Raw genomic sequence first — 23,563 nt, forward strand, 5'->3', positions numbered from 1 at the left:
CCCTTCAGCAAGCGTTGTCTGTGAACGTGCTGACTTCAGGCTAGCTAAAATTGCTGAACTAGACTTATCTCACTGGGATGATATGGTGTTTTCCTTTTTATTTAATTTCAGGAGACTTAAAAACCCTCCTCCAATTGTGGGCGGTAGAGGTGGATGATTAGGTTGCTTTTTCAGTAGTTTGTTGATGGATTTATTGTATTTTGTTTTTTTCTTACTGACTCAGCTAATAAAACGCACTCCAGATGTAAAATGTGACTGCTGTTTTCCCACACAACTAAAGTCATCCAGAACTGTTATAAAGTTGTCTCCTTCCCTTGACAACAGTTGCTCATGGTAGCCATGGCCTGGATTGGGAAGGAGGGTACAGCCAAGGCCAACTTGTGCCCAGCTCTGCTGCTGCCTCGTGCCCTCTGAGACTCTTTCTGGCTGTTCTGAGTGGCACACAGCTACTGAGCCCATAATCTTTGCTCCCTTGAGTTGTTTGTGGTCAGCCTTATCCATAGCTGTTGATGACAGTCAAAATTTGCAGCCAGTACAGTGGATGAAAAAGGCCACTCTGCTTTTTGGGCATTCAGGACACATCAGAAGTAAAGCGCTGAGCAGGAAGAAAAGTCCTTTGGAAAAGCTGGCTTTGGGAGCATCCAGCTAAGAGCCTTTTGAAATCATAAAGCAATTGATGAAGCCAAAGAAACATCAGGAAGGTTAAAAGGAAAAGTCTTGTCTGGCCTCCTGAGGGAGACAGGTGGAATGCTAAATTTTGTGCATCAGCATTTCCTTTATGCAAGTGACAATGACAAATACTAGAAGCAAAAAGTCCACTGCAGTTGGAAAGGAAAGAGAAAGAATGTAGTAATAAAGCTGGTGAGAACATGCTTGCAAACAATGAAGCTCTCCATCTTCAAGCTGGCACATTTCACAAGAAACAGAATGAGAGGAGCAAGACTGTCTAACCCATAGTTTGCTACCAGGTTTTTATACCTGCTTCATGAAGTCTTAATTTTTACCCAGACTGCAAAAAAAGAGACATAAAAGTGAAGGAGGAGTTGATTGGTAGCATCATTTATGTTCCTTGGAAGAAAATCCTTGCACCACTGAGCTCATAGACTTGTCAAAAGCTCTGAATTTGCCTGGGTTTTTTACTTCTTCATAAACATCCACTGGTCTCCTCTATTTTACATGGAGTATACTTGCACAGACACATTAAACCTATGATTATTTGGCCAGAGTATGCAGCTTTGCATCAACTGTGGTTGGGGTGAGAGCTCTGTGGGGTGTATGGGGCCATGTCCTGCTGGTGCTGAGTTAGCTGAGCACTGCTTACCAGAACAGAGCCTGTCCTGACTGTTGGAGTTGCTGTTTGTGTGGTTGATTCTGGGGCAGATGTGCCCATTGGAGGCAGGATGGTGGTACCTGGCACTGAAAAGCAGCAGAAATGAGCATTTGCTTCTGTTGAATTACAGAGCAGGGATGTACCACAGACCTACCTGGGGGAGAGATGCAGAAGGCCACAGGAAACCAATTTCCTCACCTGTTTCCTTTGCCATGTCATATAAGACTAAGATGTAGACTGCAATGGGGCCATGTGCCTATCCTCGCAGACCTCTCCAAAGGATGGATTTGCTGGATTTTACACCCATTGTGAGTGCTGCAGGAGCTCCAAAGTGTTCATGCACTTTGGCCACTTTATGCCGTCAAAGTTGTAGCAGCATCCAGCTCTGCTTCTCCACCTCCTTAGTGCCTCTTCCTGGGATGCCAGCTTCTGCACATCCTCTAAAAGCACCAGGGGAAGCTGGATACAAGTCCAAAATCACCAGTCTCCTTTCTTTGCCCAGTGGAGCAAACTTAATCACTGATGGGATGTTTCCAGGGTACAGCAGAAGTGGAGCAGCTCTGCAGGTGTGTGCTGTTGCTCCATCCCTGAAACAGCTCACTCCTGCCTCCTGCAGAACCATCTGCCGCCTGCAGACACCATCACCACAGCCTCTGTCCTTGCTGAGTGGCCCCAGAGCCCCACTGGCCCCAAACCACCTTCCCTCTGCTTGGTTTCCCCAGAGAGGTGCTCAGAGTGACCTGGGAAGTGTTTGCTTTTGTCCAGCAAAACTCTTTGATGGCAACTTCAAAACTTTTTTTTTTTTCATAGAATCCTTTCACCCATGAAAACATCTCCTCTCTACTTTTCCGTGGACAGTAACTAATCCCAACTTCATTTTGTTAGGAGGTCTTCATTTTGTTAGGAGACCATTTTGCAGTTAAAGGAATATGTCTTTCTAGAAGCTTTCCATTGTGCCTCTTGACCTGACTTTTCCACAGGCAACCTTTAGCCTTCAGGCTGTGCGCTCACTCTTTGCATCCCTCTCTTACTTCTGTATAAGAGGCTGTTATTTCTGAGCCATCAGAAGTGGGTCTTTTTTGGACCAAACTTTACCACCAGAGAAGAAGTCTCCTGGAAAGTCATCTGTTCTGGTTCTCCCTCCTAGTCTGCAGGCTTTTTAATACTTCAACAAGGAAGAAGAGTTTAGAGCTTCCTTTTTTAGAGCCCTTTATAATGGATCCTTTAATGCCTGGCCCCGTGTTCTGCAGCGTGCTGTGATGATGGCTGAGCCTCCTTCATGAGGCTGCTTCCTGACAGGGCATCCCACTGGGATATGATGGATGCTTAAAGGGCAAGAGTTATCCTGCACTCCCACAACAGGCCCACAATGCTCAATTCCTCATCTCCCTTGTGCATCCTCTACAATGCCACCACTACTGGTTGGGGACACGGGCTGTAGTGCCCCACATGCACGTGGCTCTGACTTTGTTCAGCATACCTGAAGCACACTGTGGCTTCACTGAATAATCTGAGTCTTTAGCTTCTTCCAGGCCACTGGGATGAAAAAGCCATGTTAGCTGTCCCTGGAAGCATTTTTCCTCTGTTTCCCAGTATGGTCCATGAGATATCCCCTGACATCAGGCTTTAATGAGCTCTTTTTGCACAGTTCATAAGCAAACACAAGTCCTGAGCCTTGACAGATTTTCTGATTACACTGAGTGGATAAACTCAGTCAGTAGAGCTGAGTTCATAAAACATACAATGTGGCCAGGTTGGTGTGCTTGCTGTGCTCAGCAGCTGATGGCCTTCTGCCCAGAGACCCAGAGGTTAGTGACCACACTGATGCCTTTGTTGCCTTTGATGGATGCAGTGTGAAGATGTCATGGCAGAAGGGCCAAGTGGGATTCTCTGCAGCCTGGTGTTTCTGATCATGCCCTTTGTTCTGTCTTGTAGGCTAACCATTCATGCAGAGTGCCCCATGCACCTGGAGGACTTCCCAATGGATGTGCATGCATGCCCACTGAAATTTGGGAGCTGTAAGTACCTTGATCAGCCTCTGTAAGGATGTGGCTTCAGAACAGTCCTTCACGTGGCCAGTGCCTTCCAGTGTTTTATTAATGGTGTTATTAATTATAGCTTTATTGCTGATGGGAACACAACTGACTAAATATTTGTTTCTGGTATCTCACACGTAATTCCTGCTGTCATCAGAAACAAGCAAGGAACATTGTCAGGCAGGTTGCTCTCAAGTGAAGGGCTTACAGACTGGTAGTCTCAGTCCCAACACCTACCAAGTCCTCTTTTAGGGAGGATTTTCTTGGTGGGGTGAAGGCTGCTCCCAGCCTACCATGCTTGTAGCCACTCATCTGCCTGGGCTTCCTGTCCCCTGCCTGGAAACAAATTCTCTTTTCTCACCAATGTGCAAGCAATATTTCTTCCACTTTTGTTCTTAAATGAAGTGGGAAATAAATTTCATCATAATGTAGAAGTACATTTCCTAGTCCAGCTCTGTATGGAGTCTCTTCCACATCCTACAAAGCGAGCACCTGCTCTCACCTACAGAATGAGCCCTACCAGTAATCCCCCTCTTGGACTCTGAGAAAACAGAGTTATCACAACTTTTTCAAATGGAGACTTCCTTCCTGTAACTGTCTGGGATGTAACTAAGGGGGAAGTTGAGAAGTTTGGTTGACATCACAAAAAATCACATTCAGCATGTGCATCTGCCACTCTGCCCCATAACAAAATACGTTCTTGAAATTGAATTGTTCAGAACTACAACTAAGAAGTAATTTCTCCAGCAATCCCTAACAAATGTAGAACTAGTTGCCACAAGGCATCACTAAGGCCAGTAAATTAACACGCCTTAGAGCAGGATGACTTATTAATGTTAATAGACCTTGTAAGGAGGGATATAAAATCTCAGACCTCAGGCTTAGACTTTGGGATTACTATGTGACTTTCAAAGGGGCAGATGACTCTATATCTAATTACTCTCTCAGAGAGGAAAAGAGACAGATGTGCTTATTTGTGCTAGAACACCCTTTGGGACTCCTCTGGGTATTTTTTTTACTGATTTCTTCTCTGAATGTTGGGAGTTGTGACACATCAGCTCAGAGAGCTATCTCTGATTGATGTCAGTAAGAATATTTCTAAAGCGTCCATCTGCGTGCTGTCTGAGCTCACCTCTCATGCTGCAGTGGGATTCAATCAGCACTTGCACCAAAAAGCTGCCCACAGCTGGAAGCTGCTCCCTGGCAAGAAGCTCAGCATGGCTCAGGTCGGTGAGCAGAAGGGCAGTACTGCTGCCAGGCACATGCTGCTCACAGAACAGCCAAATTCCCCTCCGTGACCACCAGGGATCCCCACGAGCTGAATGGCTCATTGCCAGCGTGGCAGCCACCCAGAGAGGACAGGCAGAGAGGAGGAAGAGGAACAGGCAGCTCCAGCTCACACCCTGTACCTCCCCGCTACCACCATGTGCTGCCATCATTGCTGGGACCACACCAGAGAAATGAAATCCCCCTCGTGTACCCCCTACCCTTGGGCTTAGGAAGAGTAAGCACCAAATGAAGAAACAGGACAGGACAACTGGAAAATATTCAGAACATTTATTTCTAGAACTTCTATACACTCACTCGCTACATACTTTATCTATACTGCCTATAGCATAAATTGTGCTGGCGTCCCACCCCGTCACCTCCAGCTCCGCTGTCTGGTCCCAGCCATGGTGGAGGAGGACCATTTGGTTCAGGTGGAGGAGGACCATTTGGTTCAGGTGGAGGAGGACCATTTGGTTCAGGAGAGGCAGCGTGAAATGCAGGAGCAGCAGAGGCAGCAGGAGCAGCTTCCTGGCTGCTGCCGCAGGGCTCACTGCCCGCTGATGCCGCAGGGCCTGGCTGTCTCTTCGGAGAGCTGCTCAGGTGGTCCTCCTTCACATCCAGCTCTGGTGGGAATGCAGCTGGTACTCTCCGTCGAATGACGATGCTGCGCTTGAACTTCCATTGCAGATGGGGATAATCTCTCTGGAAGTAGGGACTGTAGTAGCAGAGGAGCTGCAAAATGCAGAGGAGAAGAGTTAGATGCTGCCATTTCCCAATTGGAAAAGACAAAGGTACGACAGCTAATCATTAGAATCTCAGAAGACAAACAGGGAGGGCTCTCAGGGAAGACGAATGGAGGACTTCCACAAGCACAGAAGTGGGTTTGGAAACCCCACTACCACCAACTTGCAGCCGCCTCAGCTGGGACCGGCCACCAGTGCCACCTGTCCCAAGCCATGTTCGATGGGAAGGGGGACTGCGTACCTCGCCAGAAGCAGGCATGGCTCCGGCTACTGACAGTTTAGCACGTGAGGCAGATGCTGGTAAGTCACATTCAGTAATGAAGAATTTGTGGAGATGAAGCTGTTGGATGAAATTTATCATGTTAATGATGTTGAAAACACGTAGAAGTCCTTTTCTTCCCAGCACTTCTGATTTGAACAGGTTTTCCTCGATCACAATGATGTTTCCATCATCGCTCCACCAAATGGACTGAAAGCGATCACTGTCCACGATCTCCCGGAGCTTTCTCAGAAAGGAGGCTGACGAGACACTGCCTCTGAGTTTGCAAGGGCCCTTCTCGGGAGGATTCAGCCATTTCCTTCTTGCACAGGATTCCTCCTGTGATCCTCGAGAAGTGTTTTCTTCTCGTTCTCGTCCTAAGTCAGCTTTGTGAGCTGCTCTTTTACCCCGTCTCTGCGGGGCACGAGAAGCTGAGACTGTCGAGTCAGCAGTCTCGGCAGAAACTTGAGGTGTTTCTGAAGAAGATTTGTCCATTATAATGACTGATTGTTTGGCCTGACAGAAAGTTCTGCACTCAGGGGTTTTCCCAGCCGACAAGGATCGTCCTGCCAAGCAGCACGATGGAGCGCGATGGCACCGTGGGGTGAGGAATGGGGAGTGGGTTGGGACGTTCACAGAGGTCACCACGGTGACGGTTCCGCATCACGGTGACGTCACAGACAGGTGTCTGTTTGCTAGGGAAATGGGGCGGCGGCATCCTTGTTAATTAGGGAAATTGGTAAAGAAATATGATCCAGTAGGCAAAAAGAATCCCATATTTTTCTTTGATGTTTTCAGTAACATCTTCATTGTGTATTTTTCTTTATGAAGTTTGTTTCCATCGGTTAACTTTACTGGGACTACTATTCCCTCTTTGTTTTGTTTCTAGATGACTTTATGCCAGCTTTAGATGTTCTCTAATTCTATTAATAAAGATCTCTCGCTTTTCTAATCTGAGCCATTGACTGAGCAATATCTCTTGGAAAGTACCCAGGTTTTTTGTCCAGTTTCACATGCTGTTGCCATCTTCCTCTTTACATATGGGTGTTTTATTCAGGAACTATGATTACATACTCAGATTTCTTATTCTCAAACCTAATGTTCCATTGTCAGACTTCACTGTAAAGTACTGCTGTGTATCCTTGGCTACTTGTGGAGCTCTTGGGTTAGCCACACGCTGTCCTTTCACTGAGTTTTACAGAGTGCAGCACCGGTGACTCGGGCTGTCCTGATGTGGAATAAAATGGACAAATGACATTCCCCTTCAGGGAATCTGGATCATTTAGTCTGGAGAAGTCTCAGGGGAGACCGTATCGCTCTTTGCAATAACTAACTTGAAAAGAAGTTGTGTTACTCCCAGCTAACAGTGACAGGGTGAGAGGTAATGGCCTTAAGATGTGTTATGGGAGGTTCTTGTTGGATATTAGGAAAAAATTCCTCTCTGAGAGAGTGGTGAGGTGCTGGCACAGGCTGTCTGGAATGTGTTGTGTCATTGTCCCTGGAGGTATTCAAGAAACAATTGGTTTTGGGACTGAGTGACGTGGTTAATGGGCATGTGGGGATGGGTTGAGAGTTGGACTTTGTGATCTTAGTGGTCTTTTAGACTCGTTATGATTCTATGATTCTGTGATCTGGTTACCTAAGGATACAATCAACAACAAAACAGGAGGCCAGAAATTTCCATAGTAGGCTTGACCTGACCCCAGGCAGAGATGTCTCAATATGAGAAGGTGGTGGTAAAAATGAATGAAAAACTTCATGTTAAAGCATTTTGCAGATAGTGAACTTTGTTCTTGCCAAGAGCAGTAGTGCAAAGTGGGTCTAGACAAGAAGCTTGAGCATTATGAAGAGTCATGGCCCCTGGTAGTGTGTGAAAAAAAATTGTTTCTAAATACTGTAGGCCTTGCAACACTGAGAGTATGTGGGTTTTGTTGGGAATGGGAGCACTTGTGGGGACAAGCAGGCTTTTGGACCAAAAGGCTTACAAAAGCCGTGATGACCGTGTTGGTTTTAGAGAAGCACTGGGCAAGCTGGATGGAGAGGGAAGCTCACAGATCCCTGGAAGGCTGCCCTGGCTCTGAGCCCAACGCTGCCCCTTACAGCAGTCCAGCAGCCCTTGCTGGCTGCCTCTGTGGCAGTGATGGCAAGTTCTGCTCAGCAGTGCCCTCCCTCACTGCCAGGAGGGCTGCCTGCATGCTGGCAAGCACAGGATCATGCAGTGTAAAATGCAGGTTGGTGGAAGGGCACGCCACCTCCAGAGCTGTGAGGCTTGGAGAGGGTTTCTTCTGAAGGTAAATGCTTTTAATTTTTTGCTTTTAAATGAAGCAGCAAATAATTCAACCCCATCTGTGTGTTAGCTGTCTTCACAGCCACTCCCAGCAGGACTGTCCCAGTGTTTGTCAGGTCATGGTGGGGCTTTCCCAAAACTGTAGCTCCCTTTGGCTCATTTGATCAGCAGCTGCTGAACTGCCTTGGTCTCTGGTCATGCTTGGCTGTGCTCAGCCATGTGGCTCTGAGGAATGCACAGCAAGGATTAATTTGGCCACAGGCTAATTTTGGTGTATTTTAGGTCAGCCAGAAACATGAGCTCATTCTTCTTTTTCCTCCACAGATGCCTACACAAAGACAGAGGTAATCTACACCTGGACACTGGGCAAAGATAAATCAGTAGAAGTAGCAAAAGGAGGATCTCGCCTGAACCAGTACGACCTGCTGGGCCACGTTGTTGGAACAGAGATGGTCCGATCCAGCACAGGTACTTGTGGGGCCACAATAAGATGCACAGGTTGAGGTTGCTGTAAGGCAAAATGGACCCATGGGCTTTAAATACCACTATTTGACATAATGATAGAGGTAGTACCTGCAGGCTGTGAGCATCATGGTGCTGTTGGAGAATATAGCTAGGGACATCTGGGGCAGCCTCTACGAGACAGTAAGTTGTTTAGCTTTCAGTGTTTTTACCCATACCCTCTAAAAATGATGTATAGAAAATATGCCCCATCTTACCCAGCTAGTCCTTGGTACTGCAGGTTCATTTATCTTGGATCCCTTTTCAGCCCCTCAGGAAAGCATTGCAGGCAGGGGAGGCAAATGGAACATGATGATGTGTGATTTTCACTGCATCTGCTTACACAAATATTATCATAGCTAATAGAAGATTCTCCCAGATAAATGCTTCCTCTGATTAATGACCAATATTAATCATCTTTCTCTCCCATTGAATTCAGGTACTGATAGCTTCTGTTATTCTGTGTGTTTCTCTCATTTTTCCCATTTTCTGTGCTTTTTTTTTTTTCTCCTGTATGCACCAGTAGTTCTCTCATTTGAGGATATTTCCTCTCTGGTGCACTTGATTTTAATAGTGTCTGTCTGTAACAACTCATATCACCTCCCTTGGGGAAATATAGGGAGTCCAAGGGACTAAATGTCATCATATCTGGCCCATCTCTCTACTTAAGTTGTAGTAAAATGTACAGATGAATAACCTGAAATGGCAAGAAAGCTGCTAAAGGCTCTTGTGTGTAATGACTTAGCAGAGCCATACTCACAACAAAAAGGCACAATAATCCAGCAAAACATTCAAAGCTTTGGTGCATTTCTTTGAGAGGATGAATAGGGCACTGAAGGAAAATAGAGACAGCTGCTCTTTTGGTCTACAGCCCAGACCTTGAACTACAGAACTTGCCCTATTTTCTGAGATGATTAAAGTGAGGAAAAGCAGAATATCTTCAGGATTGTCACAGAAAACTTAAGAGTTTACAGGTTCACTCAACACGGACCTTTATTGCTTTGGAGATGGGCTCAGTGCTCAGTTGGCCCATCCTGAAACACGCAGTGGTTTTGTGCCTCTAACTGGTTGTGTCCCTAGGGGAGTACGTTGTCATGACCACACACTTTCACCTCAAGAGGAAGATTGGGTACTTCGTCATCCAGACCTACCTGCCCTGCATCATGACCGTAATCCTGTCCCAGGTCTCCTTCTGGCTGAACAGGGAGTCTGTCCCTGCCAGAACGGTTTTTGGTGAGTCTGTGAGCATGGGGGTCCCCAGTCAGGCTGGGGGAGAAAGAGAGATGTGCAATGTGGCACATGCAGTGGACTGTTTGCCTGCACTATCCCTCTGGGAGGTAGACAAGTTCAGTGCACTCTGGACACAGCTCCCTTTGCTTGAGTAACCTGGGGGTTTGCAGGGTGTTGGCCCACGTTGATGGGGCTGATGGCATCTCGGCTTCAAAAGTGTTACAGCCATGGAGAGAAGACAACCTGAGGCAGTGTATGGGCTGCTTTGTTCCAGGGAGTTTGACTTGGGACCCCTATAGATTGTTTCCCCTTCCATGCGGTGCCTTATTAATACGTAGCAGGCAGAAAAAGCCAAATTATCAAGAATGCCAATTTCCAGTGCACATAGGCTGCCACGAGTTGAGTCAGTGTGTCCTGCTTGGGCAGTTGTTAGAGTGGGAAAAGAGCCGATGGGAACAAAAAGGAACAGGTTTCAGGGGATGGCTGAGAAACGAGAAAGGAATGACCAGCCATCGGAGCTAGTCTTCTCTGATCTCCAACTTGCTGGCATTGATGAAGCTGATGTCCCTTTCTCAGAATAGCTCTCAGTTTCTTCCTAGTGCTTCTTCCACTAAATCACTGCAAAAATACCCCTATCCATGTTTTTGCTACAAGCCAAGTCATAAATATTAACAGTAATCAAAGTATTGATCGTCTAATTATATGTATTTGACTGTGTCTGCTTATCTATATTGGCTTGTGAGTTGAGGAGAGGATAGATACATAGGGAGGCATTTAATGCACTACCTTTGAAGTTGCTAATGTGCCCCTGGTCAGACCTCTATGTAACAGGCTTCTGAGCTGAGGCAGTATAACTGCATGGTAAATATATTATTATTTTCTTCAACTGGTTTCAGATTCCTTCTCTGAGGCAAAGTCTCAGGCGTTGCGTTTGCATTAATAGCTTTCACAAATATGTAACAGAACAGCTCTGTGCTTTCCTGCCAAGACCTCGAGTTCAGGATAGACACCTCATGCACACAAACTCCCCTACCATACCTCAGTGCCAGGGGGCAGTTGGAGCCTTGGTGCTGGAACACCATCCCAGGCGTCTGTCCTGATACCCCACTCTGCTGATGCCAAAAGGAGTGTTTCCTGGAAATAACAGTGCCATGCAGATACAGCCCAACAGAGCATAATGCACAAAAGTCACCAAGCAGAGAGGGGACAGTTGTTACCACTAGCTCATCTTTTTGATTGAGAGAGAAAATGGTATGGTTTCCAACATCTCAAAGCTCAGACAGATATCACAAGGAAAACAGGACCAGCACCTGCACAAAGAGATGCACCGCTGAGCATTTCCCACTCACCTAGCTGTGAATCATCTGCAGTTTCCCCCTCCAGAGCCCACACCCAGGCACCACTGCCTGTCTGTGCCTCAGGTGGGCTCCCACATCTGCACCAGCTCTCCCAGTGCCTGGGGCAAGACCCTGCCTGCAGATATTTGATTCCCTTTTATGTTATCCTGATATTTGCAATTAGAATGGTTTCCTCAAGTAGCAACTGGGATTCAGCAGGAGAGAGCTGATTGAAAAATTAAAAGCTACCTTTGTGAAAAATGTCCTAGCTCCCAAATTGCTTTGCTTTGCTATTAAGAAAATAATGAGAGTTCCAATTGTTTATTCTTTTTTTTCCTCTCTGAAAGTATTGCCAACAATATTATTGAAACTCTTCAATTACCAGGAGTATAGCTTAAGGGAAGTGAAATTTAGTCAATATTTTTATAATGTTTTTAATGCATTTTTAATTGAAAAGCATATTATTGGGGAAAATGGATAGCAATGGTTGCTTGGTTTAATGAAAAAACCTTTAAAAGGCATTTTGCTACAGATCATTTTATAAGATAAATCCTTGTTTCTCTCATTCTGGCAGCTTGGGTCACTGATGTGTGCCTGAACATGTTGACGGGACCTGGAGTCCCTCTGTCCATCCACTTGGGCTCCTGCCCTCAGTTCTTGTCTTTGACCATGTGTATGGTGGACAGGATGTCCCCCTTTCTGTGGGGACAACATATCTGTTGGTCAGGCTAGTGTAACCCATGACAAGATTTCTTGCTGCCTCCTCCCTAGAAAGGGCAGACGACAAACATGCCAGAAGTGGTTGAGTGCAAGTGCATGGTCTGTCAGTGTTTTCATCTTCTGCTGTGTTTCCACAGGTGTCACCACTGTGCTCACCATGACCACACTAAGCATCAGCGCAAGAAACTCGTTACCTAAAGTGGCGTACGCGACGGCCATGGACTGGTTCATAGCCGTCTGTTATGCCTTTGTGTTTTCTGCGCTGATTGAATTTGCCACTGTCAACTACTTCACCAAGCGCAGCTGGGCTTGGGATGGCAAGAAGGTGCTGGAGGCCCAGGAGATGAAGGTGAGCCCCACGGCCAAGGCCAGGGTGGAGTGACAGAGAAGAAACGCTGCACAAGAGAGCTGCGCCGGGACCAGGAGTAGGTAGCATGCAGCCTCGTAGCACTTCAGGAGGCTGGGTGCTACTTACTGGGGTTCCCAGCTCGGGTCTTGACTGGAGCGGTTCTTGGGGGACGAGGGAGGAGGGCTGGACATTGTGCTTAGCTGGAGAAAAGCACCCATATCAAACTGCTCATTTTTCACTCTGTCCTTCTGCATGACCATTTGCCAGGGGAAAAGGAAATGCATGCATCTTGTGGTCTTGCCCTCTGGTGATCTCCTTTCTCTGTATCTCTTTATCTCCGCTCTATGTTGCCTGCATGCTGCACAAACATAAATACACCACGGGATGCCAACCTTGCTGTGTACCTGCAGCAGGTGCCCCTCGCCGTAGGTCTCCCTCAGCATGGACAAGCATGGTGCAGCAGTGGAGAGCTTCTAGCACTCGTGTTATTGACCACAGCTGCTGCTTTGTAAGCTTGGGCAAAGAGGGTGGGTGGGAAGCAAGCAATCGGAAACAGCAACTGGCAGCAAAAGTGCCTGGCATCACCCACGTTTTCTCTTCAGCGTCTCTGGTAGCATCCTTCCTGACAGCCATCACCATTACTGCTCTATCCCCCTCCCTCCTAACTGACTTTATCTCAGCTGCGCAGAGAAATCGCTTACCGTAGCATGCTGCTCCTTGCTTGTATTTATTGAATCAATTTGAAAATCACATTTGTCCTTGTTCTTGGTTCTGGAGCCTCTATATTTTTCTCCTTTGCATTTTAATGTGTTGTTTATAACTGTGGGGCTCTACCTGGCAGAATTGCTGTAACTTTTGGGAGGATGGCAGTCAGTCTTCTCACTGGTATGGAGATCACAGCAAGAGGACAGAGGCCTTATGAAGAACCATAGCCATCACTGGGTGCTGAATGCCTCTGTCTTGTATTTCTTGGACTTTCTCCATTTGCTTTTGCAGCTGTGGTCTGAGCACCAGACTCAATGGCAGAAGGGCTCCAGAGGAGGCCTGCTGGTGGTCTTCCACATCCATCGTGTACAGTAACCGGGCCTCTAGAGATGGGAGGAACTTTTCTCGGGGATAAGAGGAACTTTTCTTGGGTCACTGGCATGAACAAAGAATCAGAGTAGGTCCTCAGAGCAACTGTGCCCATTTCAGTGCCAAGTCAGGATTCACACAGATGTGGGCAATTATGTGAACTGAGCACCGTCAAAAAAGCAGCAAGGGCTCCAAAGGTTTCGATTCGTCATAAAAGTGGCTCTCTCCTCAATTTATTTATTGACCTAACACTGCAAAAGTAATCATGCTGAAACAATAGGGTAAAAGTGTTTGTACATATGGTAATTGAACAAGAAAACAAAACAGGACCAGAAATGTTTCAGAGGGAGCACTTCTTGTGTGTTTGCTGTCAGCTGAAGAATCAGGAAGGACTCCAAATCTGTAGATGCCTTTTCAAGCCAACCCTGATCCAAAGTCAGACAGTTCACCCACCCCTGTTCTCTGCAGCTTAGAAGCTTTGACTCTGTCCCATTCTCTCCATCACAGTTTTATATGTGATGCAAATAGTCACATCTGAAAGCACCCCTCTGAGGAGAACTCCCTGACCAGCTGTGGACTTTCAGAGAGCTTGCTGAATATGATGTGTCACTATATTTGCTTTCATCTTTATTCTACTTAATATTTCCAAGCAGTGAATTTGCTACACAGTAAAGGTGCCTAATTGGCTTAGCTCCAGCCTTTAATTAGCTCTTCTGGAAACAATTGACAAGCCAGGTGGTTGAAACCACGAAAGAAAGAGGAGGCAAAATAATAACTATTGGCATTTTTAAGCATTGGTAAAGAGGAGTAAAACTGCCAGTGACAAGCCCACGCTGAGCATTGGCCCCAGGAGAGCCTTCCCCCAGCCAAAGAGTGTTCTTCATTGATGGGGTGGTGAGGATCCTCACTCACTCCAGGTTTGATTGTTTCCTTGCATGGATGTGAGCAAAATCAATAGGTGTCAGCCCTGCCATCACCTCAAATGCAGGCACAGCAGCAATGCTTCCCTTCTGATTTAGAAGAAATCACTGCCTTGCAAAAGCTGCTGGTTGCTGACAGGTGGTCCAGCACATCCAGTTTCTTTGGGGTCATCCTATTCTTTCTTTGTCCTCGTCATCCATTCCGTCAATTCAGATGAAGGATTCCGTGGGGAAAAGTAAGTCTTTTGGGGTATAACCTAATGAATGGGCTGATCTTGGTGAGTTGCTGATCTCTGCATCATAAATGATAGTGCCGTGGCTACAACCACAGCTGGGTTTTGATTCTGGCTGGGAGCTACTCTGCATACACTCTGCTGTCCTTCTCTAATGTGAGTCAGACAGGTATCACCATAGAGCTCACAAAAAAAAATTATTTTAACGCATAGTCTAATATGATTTGACTAATGCTTCTTGGGGCCAAATATTTTCCAAGTTTTTCCTGCTCTCTACTACTACTTTTTCATTGCAGATAATTTCTTGTTGTTTTTTTTTTTTTTTTTTTTTCTGTGGCATAGTGGCTTCAGCCAACCTAGAGATGCCAGTTAAACTGGAAAGAGTGTGCAGAAAACAGTTGTTAGTAGACATGAATTTTAAGAAAACATCACCAGGAAGAAGGTAGAAAACAACAGTAGCTGGGGAGAAGTGAAAGGACAAAGAGATGGACTCCAGTGGTCAGCAAAACTCCCTATCTCCAGCATCCTTAACAAATCTCACTAAAAGGATCCACTTCAGGACAGAAGGACTGTGTTTGAGGCCCTGCTGTACCTCATCCATCTCAGCCATAGGGTTGGCCATCTCTGGAGCCAACGAGGTCATTTCTCAGGAAGCTGACATAGGGAATCTGGAGTGGTAGCCCTGAATGGTGATTTCTCCATTGGAAACTCGTGAACCCTGTCTTTTCTTCCTCATGATGAAGCATGCTTGGAAGACAGTAACCTAAATCTGTTTCCACTGGCAGTGTCACAACTGTGCATAAAGTCCATTTTAGTTCTGTACCTGTGCACTATCCTGCACCGATGCTGGGTGGTGGAAAGACACAATAAAAACAATTCAATTAGCTGCACTCAGACACATGAGAACAAATAAGGACACGCTTCAGGTGGAGTGAAGCCAAGCTTTTTTGTCCCAACTTCAGCAATTCTGAAGTTTGCCCCTTGACCAAGGTCACCTGAGAATCATTATTTTTCCTCCTTTGTTTCTTTCAACCCATGGCATTTTTGTTTCAGTTCCCTCCTTCCAATAGAGAGGATCTAGAACAAAACTTCATAGGCCTCCATCTTCAACCAATTTACAGACTCACGGAGCAGTTCAGACCCATCTGTTTTCTTTTTTCCACTTCACTATGACAAATATGTTTTTGATGGGACTTCTTCCCTTGCTCTGCAGCCCATGTTTCCTTTGTCCTGCCATGTTCTCGGTTACCTGTGGCTCCCCATAGTACTGCAAGTGATTCAGTTATCAGTCTTTTCCAGCGTAACTGATTCCATGATGCCAAGGGTCACACCAGCAGGTGACAGTATCCTGGCTTCAGCACAGTCTGCTTGTTAGTGCAATACTGCATTGCTACAAGCCCTTGGCTCTTCTCAGTCTGCGGACATCTAAGTGTAATACACCCCATTAGTCAAACACAATCAAAGTTCTGGCACATTCCAGAGGGCAGCTATGGCTGGCATGCGGAAGGGGTGCCATGTTTATTGGAACATCGACTGTGGTTACTGGACTTTGAATTATAGAGCACAAATATACCCAGACCAGAGCTACTTGGAGGCATTAAGGTGACTTTTCTCTGCAATGGCAAGAGGCACATACATTGCATTTCTCCTGTACAATTCATGACCTGTGATTGTGACTCTCAGTGTCCTGTCAGAGGAAGAAAGCTTCCAACTGAAATTTCTAGCCAGGGAGCAGCAGCAGAGAGCTAAGTCTTCAAGAGGTCATTGGCAGAACAGGTAGTTCCCACAGTTGCAGGGGTTTAGCCTTTAGCTCCTCAACAGAGGGACTGGGGGACAAGAATATTTAACAAAAATGCCATTGTACTCCAGTGTATGTGTTTGTGGAAGAACTTGTCAGACTACAGTATGCAGGAACATATTTATCTTTAGACCAGGTTTCACAGCTTTTCCCTCGAGATAGCAGCTCAGAAAGGCTTGGTCTCCCAGAGCCCAAACTGGGCCACACTATCAGGAATAGCTTTTCGGCATAGATGTTTTAACTAGGACAAGTTTTCAAATGCAAATGTGGGGTTTCCTCCTGTTTTTCTATTCTCCTTGTGTTTCAGTCCAGCATGGAACTCCTTGCAGAGAAGTATGCAGGGGGAGAGCAGAGGGCTACTTTGCAGCTGATAAGCACATTTAGCTTTGTTTAATTATCAAAATCTTGCCTGAAACACTTATCTATAAAATCCAGTCTACTGACTTAAGGCTGAGCCATTTCTTCTGATATCTCATGAGCCTGTTTTCTCACATATGTACGCCTTGATGGAAAGCTGGTGCCCTGGAGGTTTAGGAAAGGCTTCCCAGGCTCCCAGCTCTGTTCAGGGCAGAAGATACCACTGGACAACTGGAAAAAGCCACTCTGAAAGTTCTGGGGCAGAGAAGCTAGCCAAGCTGAGAATGTCATGTCACTTATAGACATCTTATTTGTGTAATGTGGCTGATTACTGCTCAGATAATCACAGTGCACTTCAAATTACATTCTGCAAACAACAGTGTTTTTCATTTCATTACTGATTGTTAATTATTTAATTACCTCCAGTAGCTATGTTAATAACTAATTGTACTAAAACAGATTTGAATGCTTTAGAAAGTGGAACATCTTTAGTCTTTTATTTACCTCTTGTCAGCTTTTTAGCAGGAAAAGTTCACCTCTTGTATAGAGGGTAAAGGCTGACATGGCTCCAGCGATTGCAGAAATCAGTCACTCAATTAATCATTAAAAATCATAACAACCTCTTCCACATTATCCATAAAGGAGTGTGAGTATGGTCTGATCAGTGGTTTGGTCTGATCTGGACTCTGAAGACCTTGTTCTAACAGCAGGTTAATTTCTGTAATTGCTGTAATTACCGTGAGGCTGCAGTCCAAGCTACGTGTTATTGGAGAGGGATTTAAAGATTGCACAGAAGTCTGCTTTTCCTAAGGTAACCAGAAATTTTCCTGGAGTTGTGAATGCATTTACAACAGAAGTGCAGCTTGAAAGCTAAGACCCTTGGAGCATCTCTACAGGATGGATGGTCAGTCTGGCCTTTCCAGTTCCTACTGCTACTCAGAGGTATTGCCTGCTACCATTTCCCAGGCTGGGAGGCTGAGACAAACACATCCTGCTGGCTGTTTACTCTCTTCTTCTCCCAGCTGTCCCTTTACACATGGTTCCCATGTGCATACATGCAAGACCATACCAAGCACTTCTGGGAAATGGCCAGATGGTCCTTACCTTCCAGTTGCTTTTGAATAGAAGACGAGATCCCAAGTGACACTTTGTTCTGAGTTTAGATTTTATATTCCCACTGTGAATCATTGCTGCATCTAGCTCTGACTCCTGGTGTAATTACAGTGGACACCACATGGGCACACAGAGGTGCTGGGTTGTGTAGGATGCCTGATGTCTGCACGTGAACAGATTTCATTCAATGGGCTTTTCCCAGTAGATATGAATTGTTTCATACAATATAGCCTATAGTGTAGCTGGTCCCATGTCCCTGACAGCAACAAAAGGATTCCCAGAGTAGGGTAAACTTCCATCATGACTTTCTAGCTGTCTTCCCATCCACTCATCTTCATTAACATTGGAACTTTCTGTCTTAAGCGTTCTCCTTCATCCTTTGACAAACCACATCAAACACATAAGTGCATCCTTTCCATTTCTTTGAGAAGCTCTCCACCCTTCAGCACAGACAGCATTGATGTCCCTGCAGCCTGTGGCAGGGCTGCACTTATCTCCCTCAATTTGCAGCAGCCCTTCGATATGAAGACAAGATGAAAGGTTTCCCTCCACTCCTATACCATCTGAAATACTCAAATCCAGGGCTACTGCAGATGCTTTATGTTGGTTCTTTATCATACCTGGGAGGCCATGCGATGTCCTAAAGAATCCCAGAGGCATTCTGGACGTTGTGATGTCCTTGTGAAATATTCAGGCCACCAAGGCAGTGTAAGATATGGCCTTTTAGTATCGTGGTTCAAAAACACTGCAATGCGGTCACCCATGTTCTTAAGGCCACTGGCTTTCTGCTGGGGAAAAAACAAAAACAGGGAGATAAAAATAATTGTCAATAGATGTCTCTCCCTCTCACCTGATTCAGGAAACAGACTGGCAAAGCAGAAAATCAGGTTATTCTCCTAGGATGACCACACTGGGTCTCATTCCTTTGTAAGGAGTGCACTCCTGCTTCATCTCTCCATGGCTGAATCTTACATATAACAGGAAACAGAACCCAAATGAGTTAGAATCGAGTTTGTGTATAGTTTGAGCTTGCTTTCACTTCTACTCACCTGGAAATATGCAACATAGACTTGGAAGCACTCGGCCAACTGAAGGGTCACCCATCTTGGGGAGCTCTTGCTGGAGTGCAGCTGCACACAACTTTTCATGCCACAGCCCTGATCTTAGGGGCTGCAAGGAGGCTGCAAACACAGCTGTGTTGCTACAGTTATTGGACCTGGAGCCAGACCTAGCACCTAGCTGCTTTGTGCTAGGCTTACACAGAACAGCTGATGTAATGGAAGGAGACTTTCAGCACATCCCTCTGTTCCTGCAGCCCTCATGTGGCAGATGTCACAAGTTCTGGTCACCTTCTCATCACATTCTCCTTTCCTTCCACAATGCTGTCTTCTCAGTCTCTTGCTCCTTGCATCCTTTCCCATCTTCTCATCCAGACAGGCAGGTGAACTCAGAGGACAAATGATCTCTGAGTAATTCTACAGTCACCTCATCTCTGTTATGTTTTTCTTCCACCTTCCCTAGAAAAAAGAACCAGTGGCACTAGCGAAGAAAACCAACAACACCTACAACATAGTTGGCACCACATATGCCCTCAACATTGCCAAGGACCCCGGCCTGCCCACCATCTCCAAGAGTGCTGCTGCCACTGCTACTGCCACCAACATCCCCCCCAAGATGCCGCGCTTAGAGGAGAAGCTCCCAGAGAGTAAGAAGACATACAACAGCGTCAGCAAGGTAGACAAGATGTCCCGCATCGTCTTTCCAGTCCTCTTTGCCATTTTCAACTTAGTCTATTGGGCCACCTACGTAAACCGGGAGTCAGCTATCAAAGGAATGATCCCCAAACAATAAAACCGATCACACAAACCTTCCATCAGTGAGCACCATCCAGGCAGGAATTCTCCAGGGCTTTCTTCTTTCCTTTTTTGTTTAATTATTATTGTTCATTTGAAATTAATACTATTATTACTATTAGACCATTCTTTTATAATGTAAACAAAACTGTGATTTTAATTTAATCCTGTATATGTTTATTTTTGTTTTACTTTGATGATAAAAGAAAAGGAAAAGGATCATAACAAGTTGTGCCTCTGACATCGTGAGTCTGATGTCCCCCATCTGTCCAAGTCGCCCTGTGTTTCCGTCTCTCCTCTTCCACCTCCTGCTGTCTGCATGGTCTGCACAACACTGCCATCTCATGCACCACTCCACTGGGGGCTGCTACTATTGCCCCTTCCTCCTCTTCTGTGATGGACTGCCCTAGCGTGTTGGATTCTCATGGTGGCTTGGACTCAAGGACATGGAGGCCTCCAGAGGCAGTCTGCTGGGCTGCTCTTCAGTGCCCTGGGGTCAGAAGAACCATGGCAAAGGTGGAACAGGGTAATAGCACCTCGTAGGTATCTACAGGGCTTCCTCTTCTCTGTCACCACCAAACCCAGCTGCTGGTTTCTTCCATGTCTCTTTCCAGATGAGAACAGGTGAGAAAGGTCTTGTCTGTCAGACATCCTGTACTCTTGGGGCAATTCCTGTCAGAGGATGGGACGTTTTCTACCAGAGAAATAATTTTTCTCAGGGTCAGTCAGCAACTGAAGTCAATTCTAATGCCTTTGAGAGAATATTGTAGCTGTGAGGCTGCATGCATTCAGCTCCAGGACTGGAAGCCATAGAGATCATGTTCAGATGGGTGATTTATCACTTTCTCTTGGTCCACATTCCCTTCTTGGCATCTCCTGTGCTCCCCATTCATCTTCCTTTGGTTATTCAGCACCCTCAGCAATATCTCACTGTCTGAAGGGGCATTTAGGCATAGAAGCCTGTGCTTCCCAGGGGAGCCTTACCAACAGGGAGGAGCACAGACCTGACATGTCCCATGGTGCATCCTTCTCTGATGCACTAGAGCAGCAGCAGCAGTGCTGATGCAGGCCCTTTCCTGCCTTGTGCACCATGAGCCACCTTGCCATCTGTGGGGGTACCTGAGGCTGCAGTTGTTCCCAAGAACCTACCTGTCCCCCATGAATGCAGCTGAGCATTCTCACTACCCAGTGATAGCAGAAGTGGCCCTTTGAAACATCCCAGAGATGTGTGAGTCAGGTGCCATCCCACAGAACCACTGAGATGAGACCCAGCTCTAACACCTGCAAACTCTTCCAAGAAAAGCCCTCCAGTACCTTCTGCTGCCCATCTTGACCTGCCCCCAGCACATTTTGGGTCCACGCAGCCACCCCAGGGACCCAGAACCCCCAGGTTGATGTCTTCAGCATTGCTTTGAGTCTATGCACCTAGCTCAGTTCTCCATCTGGTGCATGAACAGGGCTCACCCCACCTGGAATATCCATGGGGATGGTGCAGGGCAGAGCAGGATGGTTCATCCTGCAGATTGTGTGGCATTGGTGGTGTCCTGCCTGTCCCTTACCTCTCTTGCTGGCTCAACAACAGTGCATGAGGAGAGGAACTCAGTCATTTGGCTCAGCCCCTGGTGTGGCCCATCCATGAGCACTCTCCCCACCAGCAGGCAGCCTGGGGTGAGAGATGGCACATTCTCCAAGCAGTTGCTAAGGAAACCACCTCTGTCCCCAGCCTCTGACCCCAAGCTGCCCATGACATTTCTACAGTGCCTTTCATTCCCAAGGGCTGCGAGGAGGGAAAAGCCCCAGCATCAGGTTGGAGGAGTGGAAGGAGCGTGCACCACCCCCAGCTCTTCTGCTGGATGGGGCCACAGCCTTGCTGCTTTCAAGCCGCCCAAGCACTGCCCCACACCCATTGCCCCCCCAGGACTTTCGTGCTCTCCCCATACCAGCACCATCCCCTCCAGCAGTGAGTGCCACTGCTGCCGCCCTCCATCTCCTGGGCTCCCCAGCAGTCTCTGCTGCACTAACTGGCTGCGAGGCTGTTTGGTTTGTACTTGGATGTCATTTTCTTAAATAAGCTAGATGAAGTGTATCTCATAAAACATTCATGTCACTATAATACTCAGGCCTAAGTGAATGAAATAGAAACCCTATAAAAAGCAAAACAAACACAATAAAATGTTAACAAAGAGTATATTGTGTTTACTGATGGGATTATGTCAAAGGCAAGCCTAAATATGGGATCCAGTTGAGTCTCCACCTTAATCCCCTCTGCTCACCCAGGCGTTCCCCAGAATCCCTCCTGCCTGAGGGTGATCCCACTCATTGTGCAGCTCATTGTGCTGTCAGGTGCACTTCTCCACTTCTCCCCTCCTGCTGCCTGAGGCTCTCATTCCTCCCAGTGATGCTCTCCGCCAGTGCCACCCACCTGCTGGCCTGCCTTCGCTCTCCTGATTCTGAAAACTTTGCTCTCTGCTGGGTAAAAGGATCCCTCCCTGGATCAGTGTGAATGCGCCTTGAAAGCCAAGTCTGTTCCCACCACAGCCTGGCACTGGTGCTCAGTCTTCCTGCCAACTGGAAGCAGAAGTACCGGCATCCTTTGGTTAAAGACAACAAACCAAACAGGATTTGTAGTTTGGCTTCCAAGCAGGGAAGCATTTCAGGAAGATAGTTATAAATAAGTGGTTTAGCATCTCCTGCCAGCAGACATCACAGAGAAGATAATGTTCTTTTTTTAAGTTCTGTCAGAGGCTCAAATTGGGATGTTTCCCTCCCAGCTAACACGAGGCTGCTGATGGGTCCTGTTTCTACAGAGCTAACCCAGCACCAGCCACTAGGGTTGGATCCTTGTTGTGGCAGCAGCTAAGGGCCTTGCTTTCATAACTAGGGCTGTGCAGGAATGGACCTGCATACAGCCACCAACAGTTTGCTCCACAGAAAGCCAGTTGTGCACAGTTGGCTCTGGGCGTCACTTAAATGTGCCGATATTTATCTTTTTTCTGCAAGACCAAAAGCCCTCTGACTTGAGGAGAGTCTCCCAGAAGGGAAATACAAGTCCATACAGGCGACCAAAGCAATCTGTTACTCTTCACCCCTGCTTCGTAGCCTAAATGGTCTGTCTCTCTTGAACCAAATATCTGCATAGGCTTTGCAGCCCTGAGAGAGGCATTTCCTTGCCTCCTTGGTGGTGGGGAGGGCTCAGCCAGGGGGAGAGGCATATTCATGAGAATGTAAATGCTCTATTAATGCTGATGTAGGGGAAAAAAAAAACATTGAACAGTTCACTAAGCTTCTCTCTGTATCAAGCTAAACTGCCCCAAAGGCATTTTTGGCGAGATGCCACAGCACAGATGGGATTGATGGCTTCAAGGTATAAATATTTACTGTTTGACCTTGTTGTTGTTCAGTCAGTCAAGGTTTTTTACGTATACACATATATATACACGTGTGTGTGTGTAGTTATGCTTACAAACTCTTTATATCAAAAAGTCAAACTTCTTTCTCTTTGGGAGGGAAAATTGCCACTTTCAGGTCTTTTAGTTTATTCCCATTCTCTTTACTAAATCTTCTGTGATCTGTCTCTGCAGATCCTCAGGTGGCTTTGGGAGGCAGAGGGAGTGAGAAGAGCAAGGCAGGAGAATCTCTCCACACCCAGCCCTTAATGGAGACGTGCTAGCTGAGACCAAGGTGACTGCTGGCAGCACTGCCCAGCACCTTTTGGGAAACGTTAGTGCCCCATGTCACAGTTTCTTTAACGCAGCCTTTTTATTCCTGCCCCAGATGCTAGGGTGAGCTCAGGAAGGCAGTGTAACTTTTTCAGCAGCTGAATGCCATGAACCTTTAACACTCCCACAGCAGCACAACCCGGGTGCATGCAGCTGAGGTGCTGCAGTAGAGGGCTGCAGACTGAGCCTGCTTTGGGAGGGAGCACAAAGCCTATCTGGATCCATTCTTGTCATCCCCATGGTCAGAGGAATGCTGCAGGTAAGAGCAGCACCTGAGCTTTAAAGATCCCATCCACCTAGAGAGGGAAGCTGGGCCCTTAGTTGGCCACATGAGCCAGGATGCTCTCACTGTCTTCGAAGGCTCTTGGCTCTTTGCTGCTGCCTGAAGGTCTTGTCAGCTTGCTAAGCCCATTGGCTCACATTACACTGCTGGCA

At 46.7% G+C, this 23,563-nt stretch overlaps 2 protein-coding genes across 2 annotated transcripts in view; one reads left to right on the top strand and one right to left on the bottom strand.

The window, feature by feature from the left end:
• Positions 1-22,951, top strand: part of LOC136044290 (gamma-aminobutyric acid receptor subunit alpha-3-like) — a 58,776-nt gene extending 35,825 nt beyond the window's left edge. The window contains exons 6-10 of the mRNA XM_065729530.1: positions 3,266-3,348; positions 8,249-8,392; positions 9,506-9,658; positions 11,850-12,061; positions 19,078-22,951. Of these exons, the coding sequence (XP_065585602.1) occupies positions 3,266-3,348; positions 8,249-8,392; positions 9,506-9,658; positions 11,850-12,061; positions 19,078-19,407 (922 nt within the window). The 3' untranslated portion in view covers positions 19,408-22,951. The remainder of the gene's footprint in view (positions 1-3,265; positions 3,349-8,248; positions 8,393-9,505; positions 9,659-11,849; positions 12,062-19,077) is intronic.
• LOC136044476 (heat shock transcription factor, Y-linked-like) lies at positions 4,963-6,132 on the bottom strand. The gene is made up of 2 exons (XM_065729802.1): positions 5,620-6,132; positions 4,963-5,367 (listed from the first exon to the last, which is right to left on the bottom strand). The coding sequence occupies exons 1-2, from the start codon at positions 6,130-6,132 to the stop codon at positions 4,963-4,965; spliced, it is 918 nt and encodes a 305-aa protein (XP_065585874.1).
• Positions 22,952-23,563: the final 612 nt, after the last annotated feature.

The sequence above is a fragment of the Cyrtonyx montezumae genome, unplaced genomic scaffold (genome assembly GCF_038088225.1).
Source record: "Cyrtonyx montezumae isolate F1298 unplaced genomic scaffold, pur_monq_1.0 scaffold_11, whole genome shotgun sequence".
Lineage (NCBI taxonomy): Eukaryota > Metazoa > Chordata > Aves > Galliformes > Odontophoridae > Cyrtonyx > Cyrtonyx montezumae.

Excerpts from the sequence above, each read along its gene's own strand:
- LOC136044476 (XM_065729802.1), bottom strand. The coding sequence starts at position 6,132 with ATGGACAAATCTTCTTCAGAAACACCTCAAGTTTCTGCCGAGACTGCT. Across the intron at positions 5,368-5,619 it reads CCATGCCTGCTTCTGGCGAG|CTCCTCTGCTACTACAGTCC; the intron begins GTACGCAGTCCC and ends TGCATTTTGCAG.